The sequence below is a fragment of the Cyprinus carpio genome, chromosome B16 (assembly GCF_018340385.1).
Source record: "Cyprinus carpio isolate SPL01 chromosome B16, ASM1834038v1, whole genome shotgun sequence".
In the NCBI taxonomy this organism is placed as follows: Eukaryota; Metazoa; Chordata; class Actinopteri; order Cypriniformes; family Cyprinidae; genus Cyprinus; species Cyprinus carpio.
The window spans coordinates 20,789,432-20,813,946 of NC_056612.1; the positions used below are offsets into that span (position 1 = coordinate 20,789,432).

General features: G+C 36.8%; 2 protein-coding genes across 9 annotated transcripts; one reads left to right on the plus strand and one right to left on the minus strand.

The window, feature by feature from the left end:
• The first annotated feature begins 1,951 nt into the window (after positions 1-1,951).
• mrap2a (melanocortin 2 receptor accessory protein 2a) lies at positions 1,952-5,189 on the plus strand. Its single transcript, XM_019119373.2, has 3 exons — positions 1,952-2,373; positions 2,870-2,969; positions 4,053-5,189. The coding sequence occupies exons 1-3, from the start codon at positions 2,256-2,258 to the stop codon at positions 4,477-4,479; spliced, it is 645 nt and encodes a 214-aa protein (XP_018974918.2). The 5' UTR covers positions 1,952-2,255; the 3' UTR covers positions 4,480-5,189.
• Positions 5,190-6,087: 898 nt separating this feature from the next.
• cep162 (centrosomal protein 162) lies at positions 6,088-23,927 on the minus strand. Of its 8 annotated transcripts, none has more exons than XM_042741446.1 (28): positions 23,735-23,927; positions 23,339-23,404; positions 22,942-23,092; positions 20,812-20,904; positions 20,088-20,390; positions 19,330-19,482; positions 19,083-19,221; positions 18,900-18,958; positions 18,736-18,806; positions 17,849-17,879; positions 17,633-17,758; positions 17,384-17,545; positions 16,130-16,211; positions 15,811-16,051; positions 15,377-15,584; positions 14,683-14,813; positions 14,419-14,607; positions 12,362-12,499; positions 11,771-11,883; positions 11,573-11,675; positions 11,351-11,477; positions 10,985-11,253; positions 10,299-10,547; positions 8,419-9,071; positions 7,877-8,018; positions 7,585-7,683; positions 6,736-6,870; positions 6,088-6,551 (listed from the first exon to the last, which is right to left on the minus strand). In XM_042741446.1, the coding sequence occupies exons 2-28, from the start codon at positions 23,396-23,398 to the stop codon at positions 6,330-6,332; spliced, it is 4,449 nt and encodes a 1,482-aa protein (XP_042597380.1). In that variant the 5' UTR covers positions 23,399-23,404; positions 23,735-23,927; the 3' UTR covers positions 6,088-6,329. The 8 variants fall into 8 exon arrangements, with proteins under 8 accessions (XP_042597380.1, XP_042597379.1, XP_042597378.1 ...); XM_042741445.1 differs by having other exon boundaries at positions 11,588-11,675; positions 19,083-19,257; XM_042741444.1 differs by having other exon boundaries at positions 19,083-19,257; positions 19,330-19,467; positions 23,735-23,926.
• Positions 23,928-24,515: the final 588 nt, after the last annotated feature.

The window sequence follows — 24,515 nt, forward strand, 5'->3', positions numbered from 1 at the left end:
GTGTATTTTGTGTATTTGGTGTAATGAAACGTGTTTATGCGGTTTAAGGTTCAAAAACACATTATTTTCCACATACTGTACATTATAGTTTCTCCTTTATGCCCTGCGTTTTTTAAAAGACGTAGATTTTGACGTTGCTAAAAAAGTATATTTTGTGTAATTAAACGTGTTTATGCGGTTTAAGGTTCAAAAACACATTATTTTCCACATACTGTACATTATAGTTTCTCCTTTATGCCCTGCGTTTTTTAAAAAACGTCGATTTTGACGTTGCTAAAAAAAGTATATTTTGTGTATTTGGTGTAATGAAACGTGTTTATGCGGTTTAAGGTTCAAAAACACATTATTTTCCACATACTGTACATTATAGTTTCTCCTTTATGCCCTGCGTTTTTTAAAAGACCTAGATTTTGACAAAGCTCATCGTTCTGAAAAGCGAGGTATGCTCTAATTGGCAAGCTATCCAGTGCGTTGTGATTGGTCGAATGCCTCAAGTGTGTGACGGAAATGTTATGCCCCTTAACATACTGTGATGTGTGTCCCAGCCCGATGAGACAAAACCAATACAACCCATTTCAAAAGAAGCATTTGTAGCATCCAGTGGGGACATAATTACTGATTATAATGACTTATACTGTCTCCAAGACAAGTGCGAACTTTATATATATTTCACAAACTCTTAATGAGGTACTAATATAATAACTGAATAAAATAAACAATCTATCAGGAAAAAAAATATACAAAATGATGAGGCTAAAAGCACTGAATAGCAGGGTTATTTTAGTATCTTTTTTTAAATTTTTTTTTTTTTTTTTTTTTTTTTTTTTAAGAAAGATAAGATAAACTAAATTGAGAAATGTTGGCTCGGCAACTAGCTGAAATAAAATATTTATTTTTTATATTTACCTCTGTTAAAGTTTATTTTAAGTTTGACAAAAATAGTTTTTGATTTGATATATATATATATATATATATATATATATATATATATATTTATATATAAATAATAATAATGTAAGACATGCATATTTGTGGATACCCTCAATTTTCCATGATCTCGCCTGTGGGACACCTCGGATTTAAAGGGTTAAAAGAGGTTGGTATTAACCACTACAGTATGAACCCACGTTTGAAAGGTTTAGATATTAACAGCTGGAACTTGTCATGAGTCTATATAAAAAAAAAAAAAAGAAAAAAAAAAAAAAAAGTTAAGTTGCCACTTTAAAACGAATTATGAATTAATGTCCAGTTATTTTGCCCAAAACAATGATCTGGTATTTATTTGACTTTTTGGTTTCTCCCTTTTCATGAATCGTTTCATATTTCTTTAAAAATGTTGCCGATACCCCTAAAATACTTAATTAATCCACCTATACACGAGCGGGCCCCTCCATAACGTAACGTTAAATGTGCGGGGCTTCCGGTGTAAGTTCGTTCCCCATTATTTGTTTCGTATATTTTATCCTAAAGTATTGTCGTATAAACACACTGATTTGAAAAGCAAATTATTTTACCGTTTACTGTACTTTGTTATTTTTCTACTCATTAACCTTCAGCGGCTAATGAATCAGTCTCGCACCTTCACAGAAAATAGCTTACTTTCGCGCTGAAAAATAAGTGGATAGTGTAACACAATGGGGTATGTTGTCAAAAAAGAAAAGTACTTTCGATGAGCTGTATTTTTTCCTAGACATTAATAGTGTAAATGTAATAGATTTTTATTGCAAGACTTAGTCTTTGATTGCCCATACAGAAAGAATATAAATAAAAAATTAAAATTATGCTGTACCGAAAATATTAAAGTAAAAGTGTGACAATTGCTAAGCGTATATTATGAATGTAAAAAAATATAATAGGCTGTAAAATATTTAAAGTAAGATAGAAAGAAGCGCTCTCAAATGCCCCCCGCGGCGCGTGAACTCTCTCCATTCACGCGCGAGCTGATGGATGAGAGAGATGCGTGATCTCATCATATATTCAGCCCGGTCTCTCGAGCCCGCTGGAGACCTCACGAGTAGCGGTACTTACAGAACGCCCACCTACACCACATTTTCTGACTTTTGCCTTTGAGCACAGCCGTGAGATGTTCGCAGGATAAGGATGAATTTGTTGGCAGTATTGGTGTTAAAACAGCTGCTTCCGTTCTCAGCTCTGGATGCAGCAGATGATTGTGTTGTAGCACCGACTGCTGTGAGAAACGGTGATGTTTCTTTCCCGTAAGCGCTCTTATTAGCAGTTTTGATCTGTGATTGAAGATGCCGAGGTTCCAGCATTTAAACAGCACTAGTATACCAAATCACAATTATGAATGGAGCTACGAATACTACGACGACGAAGAACCTGTGTCTTTTGAGGGACTCAAAGCACATCGATGTAAGTGTTTGCTGCAATTTAGTCCATAGATGCGTTTTCCAGTTTGTCTTTTTCTGTGGGACAGTAAGATACTGTAAGATGCATGTTTAAATATAAAATTGCTACTTTAAAAATGTGTAAAGAATAAAAGTTTATCCAGCATAGAGTATAGTAACAATTATGCAGATATTTATGTAAATATATATATATATATATAAATATAATCGTTTATAGCTACACTATGTATGACATTAAAACGTAGCATTTATATATTGTGACATATTATCTGTGTGTGTGTGTACATATACACACATACATATAAACACATATAAAATCACATATTTTATATGAACATATAAGGAAATAAAATTTTGAAAAAAAAAAAAAAAAATTATATATATATATATATATATCAAAATTTTATTTCCTGTTTTGAGTAATTTGGGGTAATGCCAGTAGAGACAGTAACAAAAAATACAGTTGCATTTTTACATCTCATCTTTGTTTCCTCCTGCAGATTCCATTGTGATCGGCTTTTGGGTGGGTCTTGCAGTTTTTGTGATTTTTATGTTTTTTGTTCTGACTCTTCTGACCAAAACAGGGGCACCACACCCAGAGTAAGTATATATTTTAATTTTCTGTGAAATACCAGTTTTGTTGATCAGGTTTTGTGGCAAGTACAGGACAGAACAGACCAAACAAAAGTGCAGACAGTGTAAATACCCAATAGGTCAATTCATCTCTTTCACATCTGCACCACAAGCACGATGTACTGGACAAAGCCAGTGTTTCAGCACGTTTTTTCTGTTTCCCGCTGCCTGCGTTTTGGCCACCTAGCTGCCTCATTATCCTTAGCTGCAGAGAGAGCTTTCTCTGCGTGTGTGTGTCCGTGTTTGCGGCCTCCCTCACTCTCATTAGCTCTCTGCTAGGTCAGTGTCCCCGATGTAACACTTCTTTAGACCAACAAAGATTCTTTTCAGGAAACTTTGATTAAACCAACAACAATCTGAAAGCTTGGTCCAATTAGCATGTAGTCTGGCAACTTTAACCTTCATAAACTCAGAAATACAGGCACTACGACAATAATTTCATGCTGTTTTAATCCAATCAATCCTTGCATCTGTTTTGTCGCATGCTTATGTTTATTAATGCACACAAATGCCCCCATATGCATGCACATCCACAAACACAACAATTATCTCTGTCTTGTGTTCTGGTAACCAACCAAAATTAATTTAAAAGCAAATTAATGCCCAATAATGTCCTCCTTCTACATTCAAATGTATTGGGCAAATAATTCTAAGAGCGTTTATTGTTTATTGCATGTAATTACACTCAGTTATAATAGTGCAGCACTATTAGTCCCCAGCCTCTCGTCTAATGCAGCAGTTGGGAAGCTTAGGGGCCAGGCTGACAGTCTGTTTAGTGCTCTTTTAATTAAACTGCTCTATAGATGTGAGTCATCCATTAACACAGACCAACAGAAACCTCTTACACTCAAGATCATTGAAAAGAGAGGATAGGAATATGTGCTCCTGCACACACACAAAGACACAGAATGAGGACAGAATATAAGATGAGGGTACTCCCACACTCCAGAAGCACCGGTGCTCATTTCACCTCTATTAGAAAAGGGAAATAAAGCTGTTTAAACCTGGTGATGAGGCTTTGAGTTCAACGCTCCTGTCTCAATCCCTCAGGGCCACGGAGCCTTATGAGAAACGAATGCGTCTCACAAGCTGCGCTGAGGGTCTGGGCCGCCAACGTGAGGCAGACACCCGAACGAGTCTCTCTCGCCCATTGCTGGAAGAGTCCCGGTCTTTTTTTCACTGTTACATAAACGAAGAAGAGCGAGAAGGAGGCAGGGCCACTGCAGGTGCCGCCCATGGATGTACAGGCAGCGGCGACTCCAGAAACCAGGTGGAAACGGTCGGCCTAGCCGTGCAAAGCATGGTCATGGACACCAGGGCAGAACGAGAGGCGGCACTCTTGGCACATTTTAACATCCCCAACTTCGTGAACTCAGAACTGAACTCTGTGTTAGGGGATGAAGATTTACTACTAGGCGATCCACCGATCATAATGGAGGAGGCCCGTCCACGCTGTACCCATCATATCATCGACTAATCCACCAGTTTAAAGATGGCCTTTTTCACTCATTATGGCTCCATTATTGTCTTCAACTCAGCCTGTGATCTCTAAAAGTGAAGAGTGATGGTGTTTTGCTTCAAAAGCTCTGCTTTTGCAGCGCACGCTTTAAGGCTGAGCTATTTTCTGACATCTGGGGTCTACAGTGACTCATGATGTCAGGCCGCAAGATAAAAAAAGGTGGGATTGCACGAATGGGATTTGGGGAATGTGTTCTTGAAAGCAGCGACAACATGCTAAGACTGTTGGGAGAAAATGCCAGATATTTAAAGAAAAACAATGAAATCAAGGATGTTGTTTCCGGTTGTAGGAAGACATTCCAGTAGATTGCAATGCCTTATTGATTCACACTTCATTTCTACTATCAGCATGATTTAAAAAAAAAAAAAATCTCTTGATGTGCAGTAGGAAGATGCTTTATGCAGCATTGTACTTATGTAGCCTAATGGAAAAATTGCAGCAAATTGCCTGGTTCTCTGGCCTTGTTGTGTGAGCAAATGCCTGAGTAGAAAATAGCTCGCTGTCTGCACCTGTCAGCTGAATCAGTGGCTTTCTGCAGAATATCTGGAGTATACTTGCATACTAACTCTCTGTATTTGTCTGAATACAGCTGCCTGAACAACTGAATACTTCAGTTCTGTCTCCCATTTTATTGAACACCTATATGCCAATAAAATTCAGTGCAAACCTTCCCGTGGTGAAACTTTAATATAAATCCACACCTGAAAGAAACCTCACATTATACAGCTTGTGTTATAACTTTTTGACCTGACTTTTAAGCTGATCGATGATAAAACAGGTGAAAAATAAAATAGACGTACATTGAAGGACCAATATAGAGAACAGAATGTCTTAACTTGGATTAGAAAGTTGCTACTTAGCAACCACTGAGCAATGTCCTGGCAACCACTGAGAATACTCAGGTGACAGGTGACGAGAAAGCACCACCTATTTCTTCAGATAGTGTGTAAAAAAAAAAAAAATTTAAATACTGTCTTTAAAATACTGTTGTAATTTATAGTGAAGAACTATGGGATCACATACAATGTTTTAATCTTTTAAAAATTATATAGTATATAATATAGTATATTAAAGTACAGGTCATTAACTATCAATGAAATAAAAACGAGCACTGATGAAAACTTTGCTTGAGAAAAAATGAAGTAAATTTGTCACTTAAATTCTTTGTACTCCACGACTTCTCCTCAAATGTATCCCGTATGCCCAATTAAATTATATTTTATCAGGACCCATGGTGTTTATAAACAGTGCTGCATGCTGATCAGCTCTTATCAATTATCACACAACACTGCAGCTCCATCTCCAGCCTCTCACGCAATTTATGTTCTTTAGTAGTTTATTAGCATTCAGACCATGTCCTCTGAGCCCAGCATTAAGACGAGTAATAAATCATGACGTCTGCAGTATTTGTTGTGTAAATGTACTTTTAGGTTGAGCTTCAGCATTTTTATAACTCTTATGTGTGTGGTGTATCAACCGCAATTTTACTGCTGTTTGTTCAGGTTTTCTGGATTCTGCTCAAGCAGATGTTGCAAAACCAAAGGAGCAGCAAAACAGGACAAAATGTGCAAATAACAATTACCTTTAATATTACATAACATTTGGATTATGCTACAAATTACTAACACCAAATTGTTTGTATTTGATGTTACAAACCCTGCATGTTCCTTGACAATAATTAAATAAGGTTTTTACAATATATAATCATAAATATTCCCACAGATTTAAATCAATGATTAGTTCTGTCACAGGAATTCTGCTAGCCAGAGACATAGAGATTTGAGTGTTCTGAGTGATGCAAAGACAACTCAGGATCGGAGGGGCAGGTATGTGTGGGTGGTGGTGGAGGTGTGTTCTGGGATGGGAATGACTACACCCTGTCTCTGGAGTTCACGAAGCACGTCCAGTATGGAGTCCAGCTCCAGTCTGAAGACCTCCAGCTCTTTAGCCCTGCCTTGAGCGAGTCTCTTCCAGCGCTCCACCTCACCCTGCTGCTCTTGTTCCACCACCCGCCGTGTGTCTGCAATCACCTGGAAACACAACGCCACCTGACATCAGTGCACACAATCATGGTGCAGAGGCTGCCAATCAACAGACTGCTGTTGAGATCCATTAAAGACAACTATATACTGTAGAGAAACAGAAAACTAGATTTTGAACTGAAGTGTATTTATAGTGCGTGTAGGTGTGTGTGGGATTGTGGGAGAGTGTTACCTGTTGAAGCTGTTTCTCACGCTGAATATAACGGAGCTCCATGGACTGAATCTTCTGCTCCAGGCTAGTGAAGTGTCGTAGTTCAGGACTGTGAGATTCTTTGGCCTGTTTCAGCTCTTCAAGAAGTTTAGACAGCTATTGACATACACATAACAGGAAATGAAAAATCCTGTGTTTAAAAAAAGAATGGAAACTGAATCACTAAACTACGGAAGAGAATTAGGGACAAGCAAAAATAAAAAACTTATGTTTTCAGAAAAAACTGAAAATGTTAAGAATAAACTCATTAAATAATGAGAAAAAGTTTAAAAAAAATTCAAGAAAAAGTCTAAATAAAATGTTGAGAATAAACTGATTAAATTACTTTTAAGAAAAACTTAAGAAAAAAAGTAGTTAAATTGAGAAAAAAGTAGAGTATAAACACTCGTGTCATGTTCATTTCATCTCGTTGGACTCTGTTAATTAGTGTCTGCAGGTGGGGTGACATGAGTGTGTTTATTCTCAACTTTTTTTCTTGAAATGTAACGAGTTTTGTCTTGCAATTTAACAACTTTTTTTCTCAAAACAATGACTTTATTCTCAAAAAAAAATTAACTAATTCTCAACATTCAAAACAAAACTTTATTCACTAAAAATAATGATTTAATTTTTTTTCTCGTAACATGACTTTATTCTTGAAATTTAAATAGTTTAATCTCAACATTTTATCTCAACTTTTTTTTAAATTTAACAACTTTTTTTCTCGAAATTTAACGTCTTTAATCTCGAGATGGTTTTTATTTTTTTTGCTATTGCTTGGCCCTAATCCTCTTCCGTACTAAACCTTTGTGGCCATTTCTCACTCACTACCTGATTCTGCAGGGTTTCCTCTCTGATCTTAGACACAGCCAGAGCATCTTTGGCTCCTTGGAGCTCCTTCACTTGCCCCTGTAAATGCTGCACTATGATCTGAATAGAGAAATTCAGATTTCAAAGCTTCATTATATGATGCCTTAGTTAACCCAAAGTTACTTACAATTATAAAAACAATTTCTTAGCAAACAAACCCATGACCTTGATGTTTCTAGTACCATGCCAAGGCAACACTCAGGACCAAATAAATGCACATAGCCATATAAATAGAACTGTTGGAGTGACTGACCTCCTGTGTGTTCACTTGACTGGTGAGTTCAGCGACTTTGGAGGAGGAATGCTCAAGGGCATGGCAAGCCAGGAGGCGTTCAATCTCTTTATGATGCTCAGCCTTGACCGAGGCAAGCTGCTCAGCATTCTGCTCCTGAATCCTGAAAAAAAGATAAAAGATTATAATGTATTAAATGCGTGTCATTAATTGAGATTCAGAGATGACTGATTCTGAATAATAATGTTACTGTAAAATTATATACATTCTTTACATCCTACAGCACATTTCAATTCTTCATATTTTTTATATTATTATAAAATAAATGTTATTATGTTGTTTATATTATTATAATACTTTTTATTATAATAATGAAAATAAAGCTTAATTAATTTTTTATTTTATTTTAGGACCATTATGCTTTTTTGCGATCCAACAATAGTTTACAATTAAGCACATTTAAGCCACTCACCCCCAACTGCCTGTATCTTATTGTAAAGTATAGGAAATTATATTTTTATAGGTTTATAAAAACATGACTGAAGCACTCCAGAAGACTTTACCTGAGGAGCTGACTCTGTGCACGTGCGACTGCAGCCTGCAAGGAAGCTTTCTCTTGTTCTTTCTGTATCTCTAGCTGTTCCAATCTCATCCTAAAACTATCATTCTCCAGTTGCACCTCTGAGATGTGTGATCCTGAGAACGCTCCGGGATGATAGTCTTTCTCATCTTGGGTAGGGGGGAAAGTCTCAGCTGCAGGTTTTTTGGGCTCTTTGGCTGTACCCAAATGTCGCTTGTGCTCATTGGTGGCACGTTCGAAGCCAGGACCTGACAGCATGGTTCTCCTCTCCCTCTGCAGGCGCTCTACAGTACGGCTGAGCTCCTGAATGGTGCGGCTCTTGGAGCTCAGTTCCTGGGTCAGTCTCTCAATGCGGGTTGCTTGTGCTGCCTCTGCATTGAGCTGGTGGCGTGAGGGGCTGCGGGCAGGCTTGTCTGCTTGCGTCAAAGACTGGGCCTGGCGGAGTTGTTCTTGCAGAGATGCCACCTCTGCCTTGAGGGAACTCTCTTGCTTCTGATAGGCCTTCTTCACTTGCTCCATCTCTGCTTTCAACCCTTGAGTTTGTGACGCAGACAATTCTGATGAGATGACTTGATTGTTCTGGTTCTTCTCAGCCAATCGCTGCTCCAGATCTGAGATCTGCTGTTCATACTGCAGCTGAAAATGGAGAGGACACATGCAGACATATTTAATTGAGCTGGCCCAAAATAACATACTGCTAAAAGGTAACAATTCACTAAAGCGGACAGTTTGAACTGATTCATAATAATAAACCAAACTTACAAATTCTACAGTTTTTATGGACTAATAAAATGTGCATTACAATAACAATGATATTTACAATATTGTTCAATTTAAAAAAAACAAAAACATTTTAGTTTTATTTTGAACTAAAATTCAAAAGTTTGAGGTCAATACAAAAAAAACAAAACAAACAAAAGTATACTTTTATTGTTATGAAAAACTGTTACGAAAGATGAGTCCTCTGCACAGTCTGACTTTGTGGCAACATAGAATTAAACTGCTTGTTTTCTTCTGGCCAGGGGAGAACGGCACACTATTTACGTATTTAATTAACAATTACATTGTTAAATGCACTATATAAATAAAGGTGATTTGACTTAACCTCTATTCCAAATAAATTTTGTTCTTTTTAACTCTCCATTCATCAATGAATCAAAAAAAAAAAAAAAAAAAAAAGATCAGTTTCCATAAAAATAGCATTTTAAAATGATCACGTAACACGTAACGCAAGATTGGAGTAATGGCTGCTGAAAATTAGGCTTTGCTATGGAAGGAATAAATGACATCTTGAAATATATTAAAATAGCCTTTTAAACTGTTATAATATTTCATTCTATATCACTGTTTTTTTGATAAATGCACCCTTGGTAAAAAATAAGACACTCCAAAACATAAAAAATCTTAATGTCCCTGAATCTTTGAACATTAGTGTAGTGTGTATATAAGTAAATATATAATATAATAATATAATATAATAATAATAATAATAATAATAATAAGTCATGTGGGTACACAGCAGGTTTTAAAAATGAGAGAAATGATGCCATTCTGATAGCACACTCAAAGCCCTGCGCAAAGGACTTTAAATAGAAACCTAATTTCCTTGGCAAACCTTTTTTTCTGGAAATAGATTGATCCAGCTGTGAGCTCTGGTAAATAACATGCTTGGAAAAAAGATAAGTAGTTTTGAGTTGCTTTCTCCATTACGAATTAAGAAGGAAAACACTGTACTTCAGTCCGTGAGCTCAGCATCACCAAGTTTCAATTAGTTCAAACTTGATTTGATTTTATAGATTGTACGGATTGAACGTTCAGTGCTTTTAAACTAAATTCCTTTTGTACTAAATCTGAAATTAATACTTTGATTCTGTGATACTCTTGTTCCATTGCTCTGAGACTGCGTTTGGCTGCTTCATCGTGGCCCTCTAGCTCCGCCTCCAGTCGATGGACACGTCTCTCCAACAGAGCTGCTGTCTGGGAGGAATGAGGGGCAGTTGGGGGACGAACATCCAATCCATTATCTTCTGTTCCGGTAGACGCAGCGGCCAAGATCAGGGCTGGCAGGGAGTTTGGATGCCTGCGTTTCAAGAGCTCTTCCATCTGTTTGAGCTGAATCAGGAAATGGAAACATGAGTGATAGATGGAACAGAATACAAAAAAGTTCTATTGAAGCAGCTAATGTTAATTATTGTTGTACACTCAGGAAATGGAATAGCAATTTTAAGGGTTTGGGAAATGTTGCATGCCAGACTCGATACCTACATGAGCAACACAACTTAGAGAGAGCACACTAACCATTAAGCCAATTAAATTTAAAGTTATTCATTTAGTCATCAAGGTGCACATCAGCCAAAGAAAGGAGTTTAACATGAAGAGAAGGTGGTAAACAGAAAGTGCTTGGAAAACTGACTATCCAGACAGATGGTCTGTTACTTACAGACACGGTTGGATAATTCCACCTCTCAGCAAACAAAGAAGAACGTGCCCTGAATGAGCTGCACCAGCAGAATGAGACAACAAAAGTATGTGGAGAGTGTGTGTCTGACCTGTCGTTCCAGGTCCTGGATTCTTTTAGCTTCACCCGCTCTCTCTTTTGCCTTTCTTTGTTGCTCACTGGCCCTCTTGCTGACCTCCATTTTTAGCTTTTCCACCTGCTCAGTGAGCATATGAGTCTCGGCGGTGGCGGCTCGGAGTCTGGCCGCATCTTTATCTAGTAGCTCCTGGTTTTCGGCATACCACTGCAGTCTCTTCTTCAGCTCTGTGACTTCCTCTCTATGTTTTTCCTGGAGCATCTTTAGCTCGAAACCTTTATCACCTGGCAGATATATCCAGATGCTTATTGCCATCAAGATGACAAAGACATTGTTAAAAATAGACTGCAGCCATAATGTTTCCACATCCGAAGCTCTTACCTGATGTACAGACAGCCTGAACTCTGGCAAGGTCCCGCTCTTTCCTCATCATCTCCAGGTCTACATGCAGCGCTTGTTTCTCCTGTTTTAGCCTGTGGATCTCATCTAGCAGTCGCTCCTCCTTTTTCTACACGCAAAGACTTTTGTATCAGGAATGCACCTAAAGTGCTACCTAGGTAGGCAGCTTACTAGGTTTTGACATACGTACTGCAGATCAATTACCTGTGCGGCTTGTACCTGACTTGTCAAATCTGCAATGTTGAAGCTTTGGTCAGCAATGCTTCTCGCTCCGGTTCTTTGAATGCTGTTCATGTTCAGTCGGTCCCTGGGGAATGAATATGTACCGCTCTTTTATGAGCTGCTGCAACCCGCTGTGATATGTATTAGATCACTCTACCGACACACTTTTAGAGCACTGACCTGGTGAGGGCAAGCTCAGTGAGAAGTCTCTGGTTCTCCATGAACAAAGCCTCCTCGTTTTGTTTGCTTTGAGCTTGGAGCGCTTTCATTTGCAGATAAAGCTTCTCATTCTCCTTTATAGTTAAATCATCAGAAAGAAGTTTCAGACATGTTTTGCTCTGAACGTATTTGTAGCATATGAATACTAATGACCAAAATTCTAATATATTTAGTGCACATATTACACTGAATATAGTTCCAGATAAAAATAAAAATGAATTGGAATTAGTTTCTGGAAAGGCCATGAGTTCTTCTGTAATTACAGAAAATGTGAGAAGTAATTATCATCGTTATTATAAATTCTGGTAATAGTGGTAATAGTGTCATTTTAAAAGAACTGTGTTTAATTACATGCCTCATTATGCTGTAAAATTATCTAAAAAATAAGAGACTACTGAGTTTTGTGTTGTATCATTCACTGACATTTGTAAGACCTCACTTAAATAAAACATCTAGGAATAGGAATAAGTGCATAATAATGAATGCATGTCATAAGAGCCATGTTTCAGCATGCCTCATTCTAACATATGCCAGAAAAAGAGAGAGACTTACCTGATGGTAACCCTGAATCAGAGTCTCCTGTTCCTTCATCTCTTTCTCTATCAGCTTGAGTTTCTCTTCAGTCACAGGGTCCGAAGCTTCGCCAAAACTCCACTTTCGCTTGTTACTGGCCTCCTCGGCAAGGTGTAGCTATGGAATTAGCATTTAACAGTTCAGAACCTACTGCAGCTTGGATAAATGAGGATTGTTTGCTCAGATTTTAGGCACAGTTTTTAGGTGCAGTAACAAAATAACGATGCTACCAACTTAAAAACATTTTTCAATAGCATGGAAATAGATATTTTTTTTTTTTAATACTGTAGCTTTTCCATTTAATACTTTTCTTTTTGTGACACTGCTCCATTGCTGTAACATTTGCAAAAGCCTTTCAACAGAGTGGGCAGAGATGTGCTGTCCTTCTCTCAGTCAATCTTAAATAGCTTTGGTAAGTCCAATTCATTAAGCTTCTTGGTTTAGACAGGTCCATGTAAATGAACTGGTTACAAAACGGCAGCAACAAATAATTTGAATCATTACAAGTTTCATTAAAACAACTGCTTTTTGTGCTGAAAAAAAAAAAAAACCAACAACAACATTTTAGTTCCAGGTAAATATGGCTGTTTAATCACAATGATTTCACTATGGCAGGTAACTGTTGTGAAAATAATTGTGATTAATGATTTAATTGTATTTTTTTGCTCATGTCAGTAAAAATGTAAGGGTTTTATTTTTTTCACACAAAGGAAGAAAGTCTGAAAAATTCATATTCTCTTTGTTCTAAATCTGGAGGAAACAATTTCATCACCTCCTTTGAAGCTGGTCACCTGGCAAAAACATTAGGGCTACATGTAAAAGTGAACAGAACTTGTTGTGCTCTTAGATCATATTCAGAAAACCTCCTAAGATTTGTAAAGTATGGAGCATTCACATAGCACTATTGCATCAGAAAGGGCAATTCTGTAGCTCAAAATGTACAGCAATGCCAATGTTGTGGAAAAAATAGCCTTTGTAGACTTGCTTTACGTTCTTTTATTTTACATTACAATCAAGTAATAATAGGAAGTTAAAAATGAATTATGAGTATTGTTATCTTAAATAAGCCTGATTAGATCAACTAATCATGATTAGGTGGTTATTTAACAATTTCAAAAGGTCTAATGATATAGTTTAGTGGCTCAGTAAGGAGTGAGCTGTGAATCACCACCATTGTGCCCTTAACCCCAGGTTGCTCCAGAAACAATTGTCATTCAAATATGTTTATGGTGCCATTGACAAAAGCACTTTATATAAGAATTAGATCTGTTGTCAATAATCACTTTTTAAACTTCACCAGAAGGGTAAATAAAATGCTGCATGCCCCCATGTCCCATGTTTATGTTCGTTTCCTATTGAATCCAAGGTTGACTTTTGTTGAGGGTCATTATTTGCTAGTGCAACAAAATGCGCTTCCAAATACTGAGCACAGCATGGCTTTTATTAAACAATGTTTTTTTTCTGTTTAATAAGTCTGTGAGGGTATTCAAACAAATGCGTAGAATAAACCTTACCTAATGCATTTGTGCTAAAAGCACAATTCATCATTGCTAAGAATATTAAACAGCTTCTTAAACAGCATACAATTAAAAATCTCCATGGGGAGAGTAGCCACAGAAATATGTTTGCTATAGACGTTATGATTACTTTACCAAAGCATTCACCTGCAAGTATAGACTACCCTTTTTACTAAACACATTTATTGTGGCATACAATTTTCCCCACATTCACATTAAGGAGAGCTAGGGTTTTCTATTGGTTTTTTAACAAAATAAAAGATCATGTGTGCTTTAAGGCTGGATAAATAGGCCAGAAAAAATAGATGAACTTGAGGTTTTTAAGTTCTCTGTCGGAAGCAATTATAAAGTGGTAAAGCAGACAGCTCCCTGAGGTTTGTACAAAATCTGACCACACAAAATGACCCACCGGTGATGTAGAGCCATGGCAGAATAATCCCCCAAAGAACAAAAGTTTTTTTTATATTTAAAAATTTTCTGAATATATTCTGTAAGTTTTACAGCTATACAATGGCTTACCTTGCTCTGTAACACGTAGTTCTCCTGTCTGAGGGCTGCAAGCTCTTGCTTGTGCTTCTCCCGTAATTGTTCCTCCCTCAGATGGAGCTCTCTCTCTTTTTGTGCGAGCTGGAGACGGAAGCGCTCCAGTGATGAGCGCTCCTGCTGAAAGGTCGAACCACCATCCATGTTCTCTTGCATCACCTGGTGCTGACAAACAGAACAGGAAGTTAATGAGCTTGGGGATTTTGATCCAATGCTCTGATTCAATCCCAGTTAACTTACTCCTGTCACTGCTTTGGGTGTGATCCTGTCTGCTCGAGGAGGGATGTTATCCCATAGACTGATGGCTTCAACCTGATGCTGTAGGAATGTAGCAACCAGTTCACTGCTTGGTCCTAACCTTGTGTCTAAACCTGTAAGAGACGCAAAAAAATCTCAGGATGACCATTTATTACCAAGCAAGCAAATATGGCTGTGAATTTAACAGGCATCTTTTACGCCAAAAATTATAAGAAAAACTAAATATAATTTATATATAGTTTTTTTTCCAATTGTGACATTTTTTTTTATAACAATTAAAATGATTTTTAAGTTTATTTTCCCCCTAAATTCTCATTACTTTAACATAATTACAGTAATTAATTTCTTTATTTTGGTGAATATCTACATTTGTGATTTACTATGATTGAATTACCACATCTTAATTTAATGTAATTAAAACTGCTAACTGACTGACAGCCCTAGTAAATAATTATATATAAATGTTTGCATTAAATTAAAGTGTTTAAGAATATTTAATGAGTATTTAAGTCATGTCAGCTGTCATGAAAATATTACAGTTTAATGAAAGCAATGAAAATGTATAAAACAAATGATAATGAAAAAAAAAAAAAAAGTCATTTTCTTTATGCATTTTTTTTGTGTCATTTAATTTTGAAGTTGAATATGACAGTTTTGATGAAGTCAACCCAGGTACCTTTGACTGTTTGTGTTTGGCTGAGGTTTTGAGTCTTTTTAAGCGGCTGGTTCTGAGTTTTCCTCTGTGTTAGAGGAGATGGAGATTTAGCAGCTTGGCTGGTTCTGCTGGGTGCAGGTGCTCTGGGTAATGGCCTGCTCTCAGGTTTTTTGGCCCTCGCTGATAGAACAGGAGTTTTTCTAGAGTAAGCTGTGTTTCTGGCAGGAACCTGAGAGAGAAGTTAATATTCCATTATAATCTTCATAAATGTGATTATCACATTTGATGTGAATAAAGAAGCCAAGTAGTTAGTCACTAAAATTATACCTCATTTACTTTGCAGAGTCCGTGCTTCTATCTTTCTGTTTTCATTTATCAAAACCCCAGAAATGACAGGATCTAATTTACAGAGGAAATTCATGAGGCAAATGACTCATAATAGCGGAGTCTCTAACCTGGCGCTTCTTGGGCTTGACAGGAGGTGGTTCCACGGAGGAGCTGTCCTGTTCCTGCATCAGCCGTTTGATCTCCTCAGCAATGCTCTTCTGAGTGTATTGAAGAGAGGCTGGATGTTCATCTCCTGTAAGACCAGCTGCACTACCCCCTCCACAGCCCTCATTAGCAGAACTGAAAGGACTCCCGTCTGAAGACATCCTTAATGGACTGTGATTCTCGCTTCCTCGAGGCACAGCCTCACTGTAAGACAAAAACTTCTAAAGCTGCTGAAATGAGAACACATGACTCATAGTGTGTGAAGGTAACTAGCGAACTCACATTATGGGATGGAGAGAGAAGCCACGGGTGAATCCAGAGTCTGGTCCAATCGGACGCATCAATTCCTCAGCAGTGGGTAAATCTGTGGTACATAAAAGAGACCCTGGTGACAAAAATTTCACCTAGGCTGGAATCACACTAGCCAATTTTCAGTGGTAAGCTTTATTTAGAATGATAGGGATTTGGTGTGCACGGCTGTCTCTCTCTGGACCTTGGCAGTGACCAGTAAGTGGTTACTCCAGCCATTACGGCAGTTTTCAGTGTCACATGATCTTTCAGAAATCATTCTAATATGCTGAATTGGGGCGGAAAAAAAAAATTCTTATTAATGCTGAAAACAGCTGTGATGCTTAATATTTCTGTGGAAACCATGATATTTATTTCAGGATTATTTAATAAATTAAAAGTTCAAAAGAACAGCATTTATTTGAAACAGAAATGGTTTGTAATGTACTAAATGTCTTTATTGTCACTTTTGATCAATTAAATGCATCCTTTCTGAATAAAAGTAGGGATGCATGATAAATATCGGCACGATACCAGTCAGTAAAGCTGGTACACCGAGCGGTTGTTCACTGACAAGCTGCGCAAAACATGCACAAAATATGATTGTGGTTTTGTGCAGCTTGTCAGTGAAAATCGGCTCAGTGTAGGAAATGCTGCTCCATGTGAAAGCGCGCACGTGTAGAGATTTACCGCTGATTACAGAACTGGCTTTACTGACGAGATGCGCATTAATATCGTGCCGATATTTATCATGCATCCCTAAATAAAAGTATAATGTGCTCTTAAGAAATAGTGCTTGTAAAGGGGCTGATCTTAATAATGCAATAATTTATTGCTCTTTCATGCTAAATATTTACAAAAAGAACAAAACTTCTGCAAGCTTTACATGGATTTGCTGCCAAAACAAGGCACTGAAAAACATGTGAGAAAGAATTAGAAAGAAATGCCAGAGGCACTAGTTTAGTCCGCCACCCCCTCCGTTCAAATTCGATCAGAGTGAAAGACATCCAATAGAAGACTTCGGGATTCCAGGAAAAATAGTCATTGTGACATCCTCAACAAAATCGAGTTGTTTAGAGTCAGCTAGCGGGACTCATGCTGCAAACAAAGCCAATGCTAAAAACCTCACGTCCTTCGGTTTCAAGCATAACTGGAAGCATTTGTGGTGGAAAAGCTGCAAATCAAAAGGTTTAAAGCCCAGACATGCCCACGGTGACTGGCAACAATTAACTAGGTGCTGATTCTGACCTGACTCCACGGTGGAGGAAGGCTGAAGTGTAGAGAGAGAGAGGGGCGTCCTGCTGCCCTCGGCTCGTTTGTCCTCACACTCTCCTGCTGAGCTGCTGATCTGCCTGTACGCCTCCTGCAGTGCCTCCATCTCACTCCCTCCACTCTGACCATATGATTGAACTAGATATGGTGGAGAAAATGTTAAATCACTTGCTGCAAGTTTACTTCAACAATACAAGCTTGAAGCAAAGAAACAGATTCTCAAACCTGCAGGTTCCAATGCTGGCGTCCCTGTTTGTTTGATGTCTGGCCATTTTTCTTTCCCCGGTGCCAAACTGGGAACTGCAGGAGGCAATGCTCCATCCATGGAATTGAGAGAGTCATGCAGTGACACTGGGATATAAGAACAGTAAGAACAGCCTTTCACCTCCTGATATGACCATTCACAACATTACTCACTGTAAATTGTAAATTGCTGTTTACCTTTAGCCAGCATCCCTTGTCTTTCAGGTTTCTTTAAAAAAAAAAAAAGAAAAAAAAAATGGTTAAAATTAGGGAGCGTAAAATTACATTATGTTTTATATATTACATATTCTGACACATATTATACTATAAAATATGAAATGTAGTATAAGGTATGAAAAAAAATCAAAAATCAAAATAGCAAACAAGTTTGTATTTTTGATTACGGAGACCTATGGACATGAAATGCAAATTAGAATGTGCTATAATCCTTTTTATGGTTTTCAGCTAAGACTATTTTAGTTCTCTCCCTAATACTGTAAATCAATCGATCAATCAATCAACAAATAATGTCATCTATAATTCTATAAAAGACCCCAGCAGCCCCCCATGAGAAGGTGACTGACCTAATGTAGAATAAAACAGCTTTTTCTAGGCCACTAGTGACTACAGTAATTACCTTTTGTCATTATAAGAATTTATCAAATTTAATATTAATTTAGAGATGGATTACTACTGGCGTTTTAGTGTAAATGTGTTAAAAAAAAACACTTTACATAATTATTTTACAAATGCATAAATAAAAATATCAATAAATAAAAATGATTAAGTAAAAAAAATAAATAAATAAATAAATAAAATAAAAACATACTAAGTTCACCATTCAATTTAAATCTTTTGTGAAATATTTGCAAACTCTTTTGTTTCTACTTTGATTATTTGTCCAGCACGCTTTAAAATATTGTTTAATATTAACTCAGTATTTCTCAGCTAGCATATACGGCAAAATGTAGATAGGGACCTGCATTTGTATCCATGCATCTCTAGATAACTCACTACTGAATTCACCAGTTTTTAAGGAAGTGCTCGTTTCATAGGCTTAAAGTGCATTAAAAATGTATATTCACCTTCTCTTGAGGCACCTCGTCACTTTTCTCGCTGGCCTCTTCCTCAAAATCTTCACTATATGCAGGCGATGCTGACAGAGAAGCAATATACAAGTGTTTTATTGCTTCGGAAAGCAATAACAACAAAACACATCCCTTTCAAATTCTCTCTGCTTTGCTCTTACCAGCAGAGTCTTTATTATTTCTCTGTCCTTCTTCATTTGTTGAATCCATTTCTTCTCTTCTGAAAGGAACACGGTGAAACTAAATTTAAAGAAGGGACATATGCAAATACCCCTTCACAGAAAGCATCCTTGGAATTCATTATGCTTTAAGTCACATAAAGCTTTTTTTATTTCTTGGTGCACCTTTGTGGGCTGGTGGGGGTGGATGGCTCCTGTTCTTGATTCACTCTGGGATAGTCAATGGAAGAAGAGGATTCTTTCTTCAGGCTGGATAAAAACCTGATATTCTCATCCTCATCCAATGTATCCAGCCCTAGAACACCTGCACTTGATACCATACCAGACACCATCACAGAATCTGTAAACAAGCAATTACAGCTCAAATAAAGAGAGTGAAGATAAATATTATGAAATAGTTAAAGAGTCTGACCTTCAGGCTCAAGACTGTCTCTGCTAAAGATGACTTGGTCTCTATTCCCTTTATCCTCCAAGAATAGCTCCTTTGGCTGTTCTTCATCCACCTCCTTAATGGACGGAGTCTTCCTTAGAGACTTCAGGAAGGACTTTCCTGTTGATGACATACCTACAAGTCAAGAAAACATAAGTATTACAGAGACCATTTTTCCAAACCAGACCTTTTTAAACAGTACAACATACTGTAAAAGTTATTGTTTGTTCTTTACTCTTCAAATAAATAAAACTATCCAGAATAGACTTTTTATTTCACTAGCCACTGAATAGAAGCAATTCAGTGACATGCATTTCTAAAAAATTTCAAAATGTCAAAACATAGAAAAGAATGTCTACATAGTTTATCAGACTTCTTTAAAAAGTACAAATAAATAGAAAATTCTTATGAGTAAATCCCCTGTTTGATATATTGGCCCTCTGTGTGGCACATTATTATTCTGAGCAGCACATATTCAATTAACTAGACATCAGAGAAATTACTAACTGGCACTACATGTTCTTCAAACAGGCACTATTCCAAGGATTTGTTTACAGCAAAAACTGGTTCTGCAAACACTGCAGCTGCAATTACATATAACCAAAACAACAGCTCTGGTCTGTTGTGCTTAATTACTGCGTATAATTATGTACTAAGGTAAACTTATGAAGAAATAAAGCCGATAATGGTAAGTAAACTCCCACAAAACATTGAAAATCAAAATAACATTCTACTAATACCATCTGCTCTCTCGACTGAATCACTAGCATCGGATTCCACAGACAACTTATCAGAACCAGAGTGAATGGGACTCTTGTGTCCTGATGTACTGGAGGGGTTATCAGATGCTGGACTTGGTACGCAGCAAGAGTCTTCCTCTGAGACCCTCTGCTCCTCTAAAGAGTAACTAGGGTCAGGTGATAGCATCTTCTCATTTACTGCATCATGTTCAGGACTCGTGTTGTGGAATGCCCTCTGACTGGACAACTGCATCACTCTATCAAGTGCTTTGCTACGAGGTTTAGGGGTGGGTTTAATAGGGACTATGGTTTATAAGGGGAATGAACAAAGGAAGAAAAACAACATGAAAGAAGTTCGTAAAACAGGTAGACGCCACCAAATGAGAGTTAAAATCATACAATGATCAGAAAAAACCAAAATGACATTTAAAGCTTTAACCAGCTACTCTAAATTTGTTGTTTTCAAGTGTGAAACCTAAAAAAAAACAAAAACAAACAAAAAAAAAACCTAAATAATAAATACAGGACACACATTGACATCCATTAAAGAGCTAAAGGAATATCCAAGTAATACTATGGTGTAAGGGTGAAGTGTGTAGTTTTCAATGTTACAATACTTTCAGGAAACCTGTTTGAAAACAGTACTTTTTGCTATTATGTTGCATGGCACAAAAATTACACACTTCACTTTAAGGTACACGATTGACTAATGAATAAGATGTACCCAGAGGAGGGCTTTCTCTGTGTCTGGATTCCACCTGAGGGTCCACAGCTTGGGACTTTTTAATTTTAGTAAAACTGCGTTTAGGGGCTTTTTCTGCAAAAGGGATGGAAAAAGAGAAAAGCAGAATAAAAAAGAGAGAGTGCACAGACAAGATGATTATGTCAAATACAAAGAAAGAAAGAATTACTACAGCTTGATGGATAAAATGGGAAATTGGACAAATTACATATTAAGTGGTCCCTGTGGGGCAGAATTTTTCATCTATTGAAACGCTGAACAGTAATATCAGCAAATGATACATCTCTGTGCACAGCACTTCAGAGCTTCAAGGAAAAATGAACAAAACCTTCATTCTTGGAAATATTGCTGTTTATCAGACACAAAACTTGTTTACTGCTTAAAACAGAACACTGTGTTTACAACACACTTGTTGAACAGAAAACTAGACTTACAATAAAAATGTCTCTTAGTTCTGACTATGAAGCTCTTTTCTTTTAAAGAAGCAAATATATCACTGATACACATTACTGTTCAAATGTTCAAGGTTGGTAATATTTTTCATGTTTTTAAATCTTTCATTAAAAATAAACTAAAAATAGTAATACTGTGAAATATTATCATTATTATTATAATTTAAAACAAATGCTTGAATTTATTCCTTTGATGGTTACTCCTGTTTTCAGTATCACATGATGCTTCAAATCATTCTAATATACTGATTGATTTGGTGTTCAACAAACATATTTTTCTACTTATTATTAATAATGTTGAAAATGTGTCATAAAATCTTTGTGGAAACTGTAATACTTTTCAGAATTTCGAGATGAATAAAAAATTCTAAAGAACACCATTTATTTAACATTATAAATGTCCTTACTGTCTTTTTGATCAGTTTAATGCATTCTTGCTGAATATAAATATATTTTTTTTTAAATAAAGAAAAAAACTTAATGACCCCAAACTTCTGAACAGTCATGCAGACAATATTTAGAACTTAAAAAAATCTGCCAACCCAAAATGCATTGAGAGAAAACACAAAGCAATACACTACTGAGTGTCAAAATATCAGGAATCATTCCCATACCTTATAAATTCAGAGTGAAAATGAAGATGTCTTATCTCAGGATTTTGAGAAACAAGTAATGTGTTTATGTAGTAAACAACACCCTAACCAGTGAGGGACTTGATGGTAGAACAATGCACAATTAGTTTAGGTATTTTCCTATTATGCCACACTTTACTGTTGTTTAGATATAAATGCACTTGTGACATCCAATAGACTTTGCCACAATATTTTGTGTTAGGTGCTGATATAGCACCTATGATAAATTGCTTTATGTTCCTCATTTGTAAGTCAATTTAGATGAAAGCATCTGCTAAATGACTAACTGCAAAGTCAATTTACATGAAAGCAAATGCAAAGGCACTGGGAAACCCAAATCCAAAAAAACAAAGCAAGCCTATTAAGAGCATGTAACGTAACAAGAAAATGAACTCTTCCAATCGCAGAAGTAATTAGGCTGCCTAGATGACTAACATCAGGTGAAGACTAAATCAAGTCTAATCATATCAAAAAACATATGCATCAGTTGATATGTACAATTTTGAGTTTTAATACGTAAGCCAACAACATAAAACAACAACAGTCAGCTATTCTATTTAATTTATTCTAGTCAGAAAAATAATTTGCTTAAAAAACAGCTAAAATGAATCAATCGAGCTACATGCAAGTCATTTGGAAACAAAGGCAGTGCAATTCATAGTCATCAGGATCCCTAAAGACACATCTGCATCTTTAGTTGATTTTGCATAATTTATGATGTCTACTGCTTTGTGCTTGCTGCCTTCGGGTAGACAAATGTCTACACTTCAATATTTTTAGCTTAAACCCCCAAGATTATTATTAGATGAATACACCTTCCTATTCACACGTACACACACAATACACTTATTACAAGAAGAGCATGCATCCCTGGAAATTTTTAGATAATGTGTCTTGCTCAAAGGATATCTCAGAAACTCTCTCAAGGTCTGAACCGTAAACCTTTGGGTTTCATGCCCAGGACAAAGATTATGCTAAAGATTTGGCTGGAGATTTTAGACAAGCTCCTTTTTGATTCCAGCACTCACCTGGTCCCTCTTCACTGTCATCATCATCCTGCCACCACGGCACAGACACTGAAGCCTTCTTTACTGGCCTGACAGGTGCTTGTCCCAAGCTGTCAAGAACACTAGTGTGCCTGGTGCTGGTGCCCAAATCAACAGAGTCATCAGAGACGGACTGGAAAAAAAGCATAAATATACAACAGAATAAAATTTACCTGGAATACTAATGCCCAACAATAATGTGATGTATGTTGTCTTTCGATTAATACACTGCATAAAGAAGATTTATAAAATAATTTGCAAAATACACGTGTCATGTAACTAGAAGCATAAACTTCCCAAAGGCTTTACATATCATATGCCAGTATATACACAGACGTAGTTAAACAGAAAATTGTCAATAGTTAACAAAAGATTATACCTCTTTCAAGAACTGTTCAAACTGCTGATCCAGCTCCTCTTTAGTCAGTCTATGAGCCATAATTCACTGAAACATTGCGAGAAAAACATCAGAATTAGTGCTAAGCTTTATATACAACTGTTATTATAAGAATAACTGCTTACAAACAAATAAACAATGTTAAATCACATTTGATACACAACCTAAACTAGTCTGGAAGAGAGAAAGAAAAGACTGCTCGCGCTGCATTATAAACAAACAGGCTGTTATTGAAGAGAGTGAAAATGTTTATATTGTTGTGTGTGATTCTAGGTTTCGTCATTAGCTCATTAACGTTAGCTTGTTTGTTATGGCAACCGAGCGAAACGTTCAACCTGCTAGTAAAAGTGATGGAAAACCGGGAAGCAAAAGACTTACCCATACAGAAGGAGTTGGAAAATGAATATGCTGTAAATCATTTAATGTTCACATTGTTTTTGGAACGATACTGTTTATCATAAAGTTTCCCGCTACAATAACCGGGGGATTACTGACAGCTTATTGGCCATGTTACGTCACATGCTTCCGAAGATTTGATTGAGCGGTTCAGTTCCGTGTGTCTGGGTTGCCATGTTGGAGAAAGACCATGAGAAAGACCTATGGAAAGACCCCTTTTCTCTTCTTCTTCGTTGGAGTTTTGCGGCAGTTGGCATCCACAGTGTTGCATTACTGCCATCTGCTGTCTCACTTTAACTTATTATATCTTAATTAAATTCGTCCTTCCAGTCCAGTCCTCCTTATAAAATTAAACAAATATCTCCGCCCTTGGTCATTATTTCCATATGTTACTATATTTTTAACATTATACTCTACTATACCTATTTCTCGTTGCTGATTCTTGAACTCTTGCCTTTCTTGTATATATGTCTTACATCATATAAAGATGTGCTTAATTGTTTCCTCCTCCAGACATTCATCACATAGTCCTGTCGGGTGTTTTCCTATAACATGAAGATTTTTGTTTAGCTTGAAATGTCCATTCTAATGCTATTAATACAGCATATAATTCGACTGTATACACACTTAAGCTGTAAGATGTTCTTTTATTTACTCCCACATGATGTCTAGGGATATATATATATATATATATATATACAGCAGATCCCATTGCCTCTGTTTGTAAATCCTTCGATCCATCTGTAAAACTATCTTTGAACAT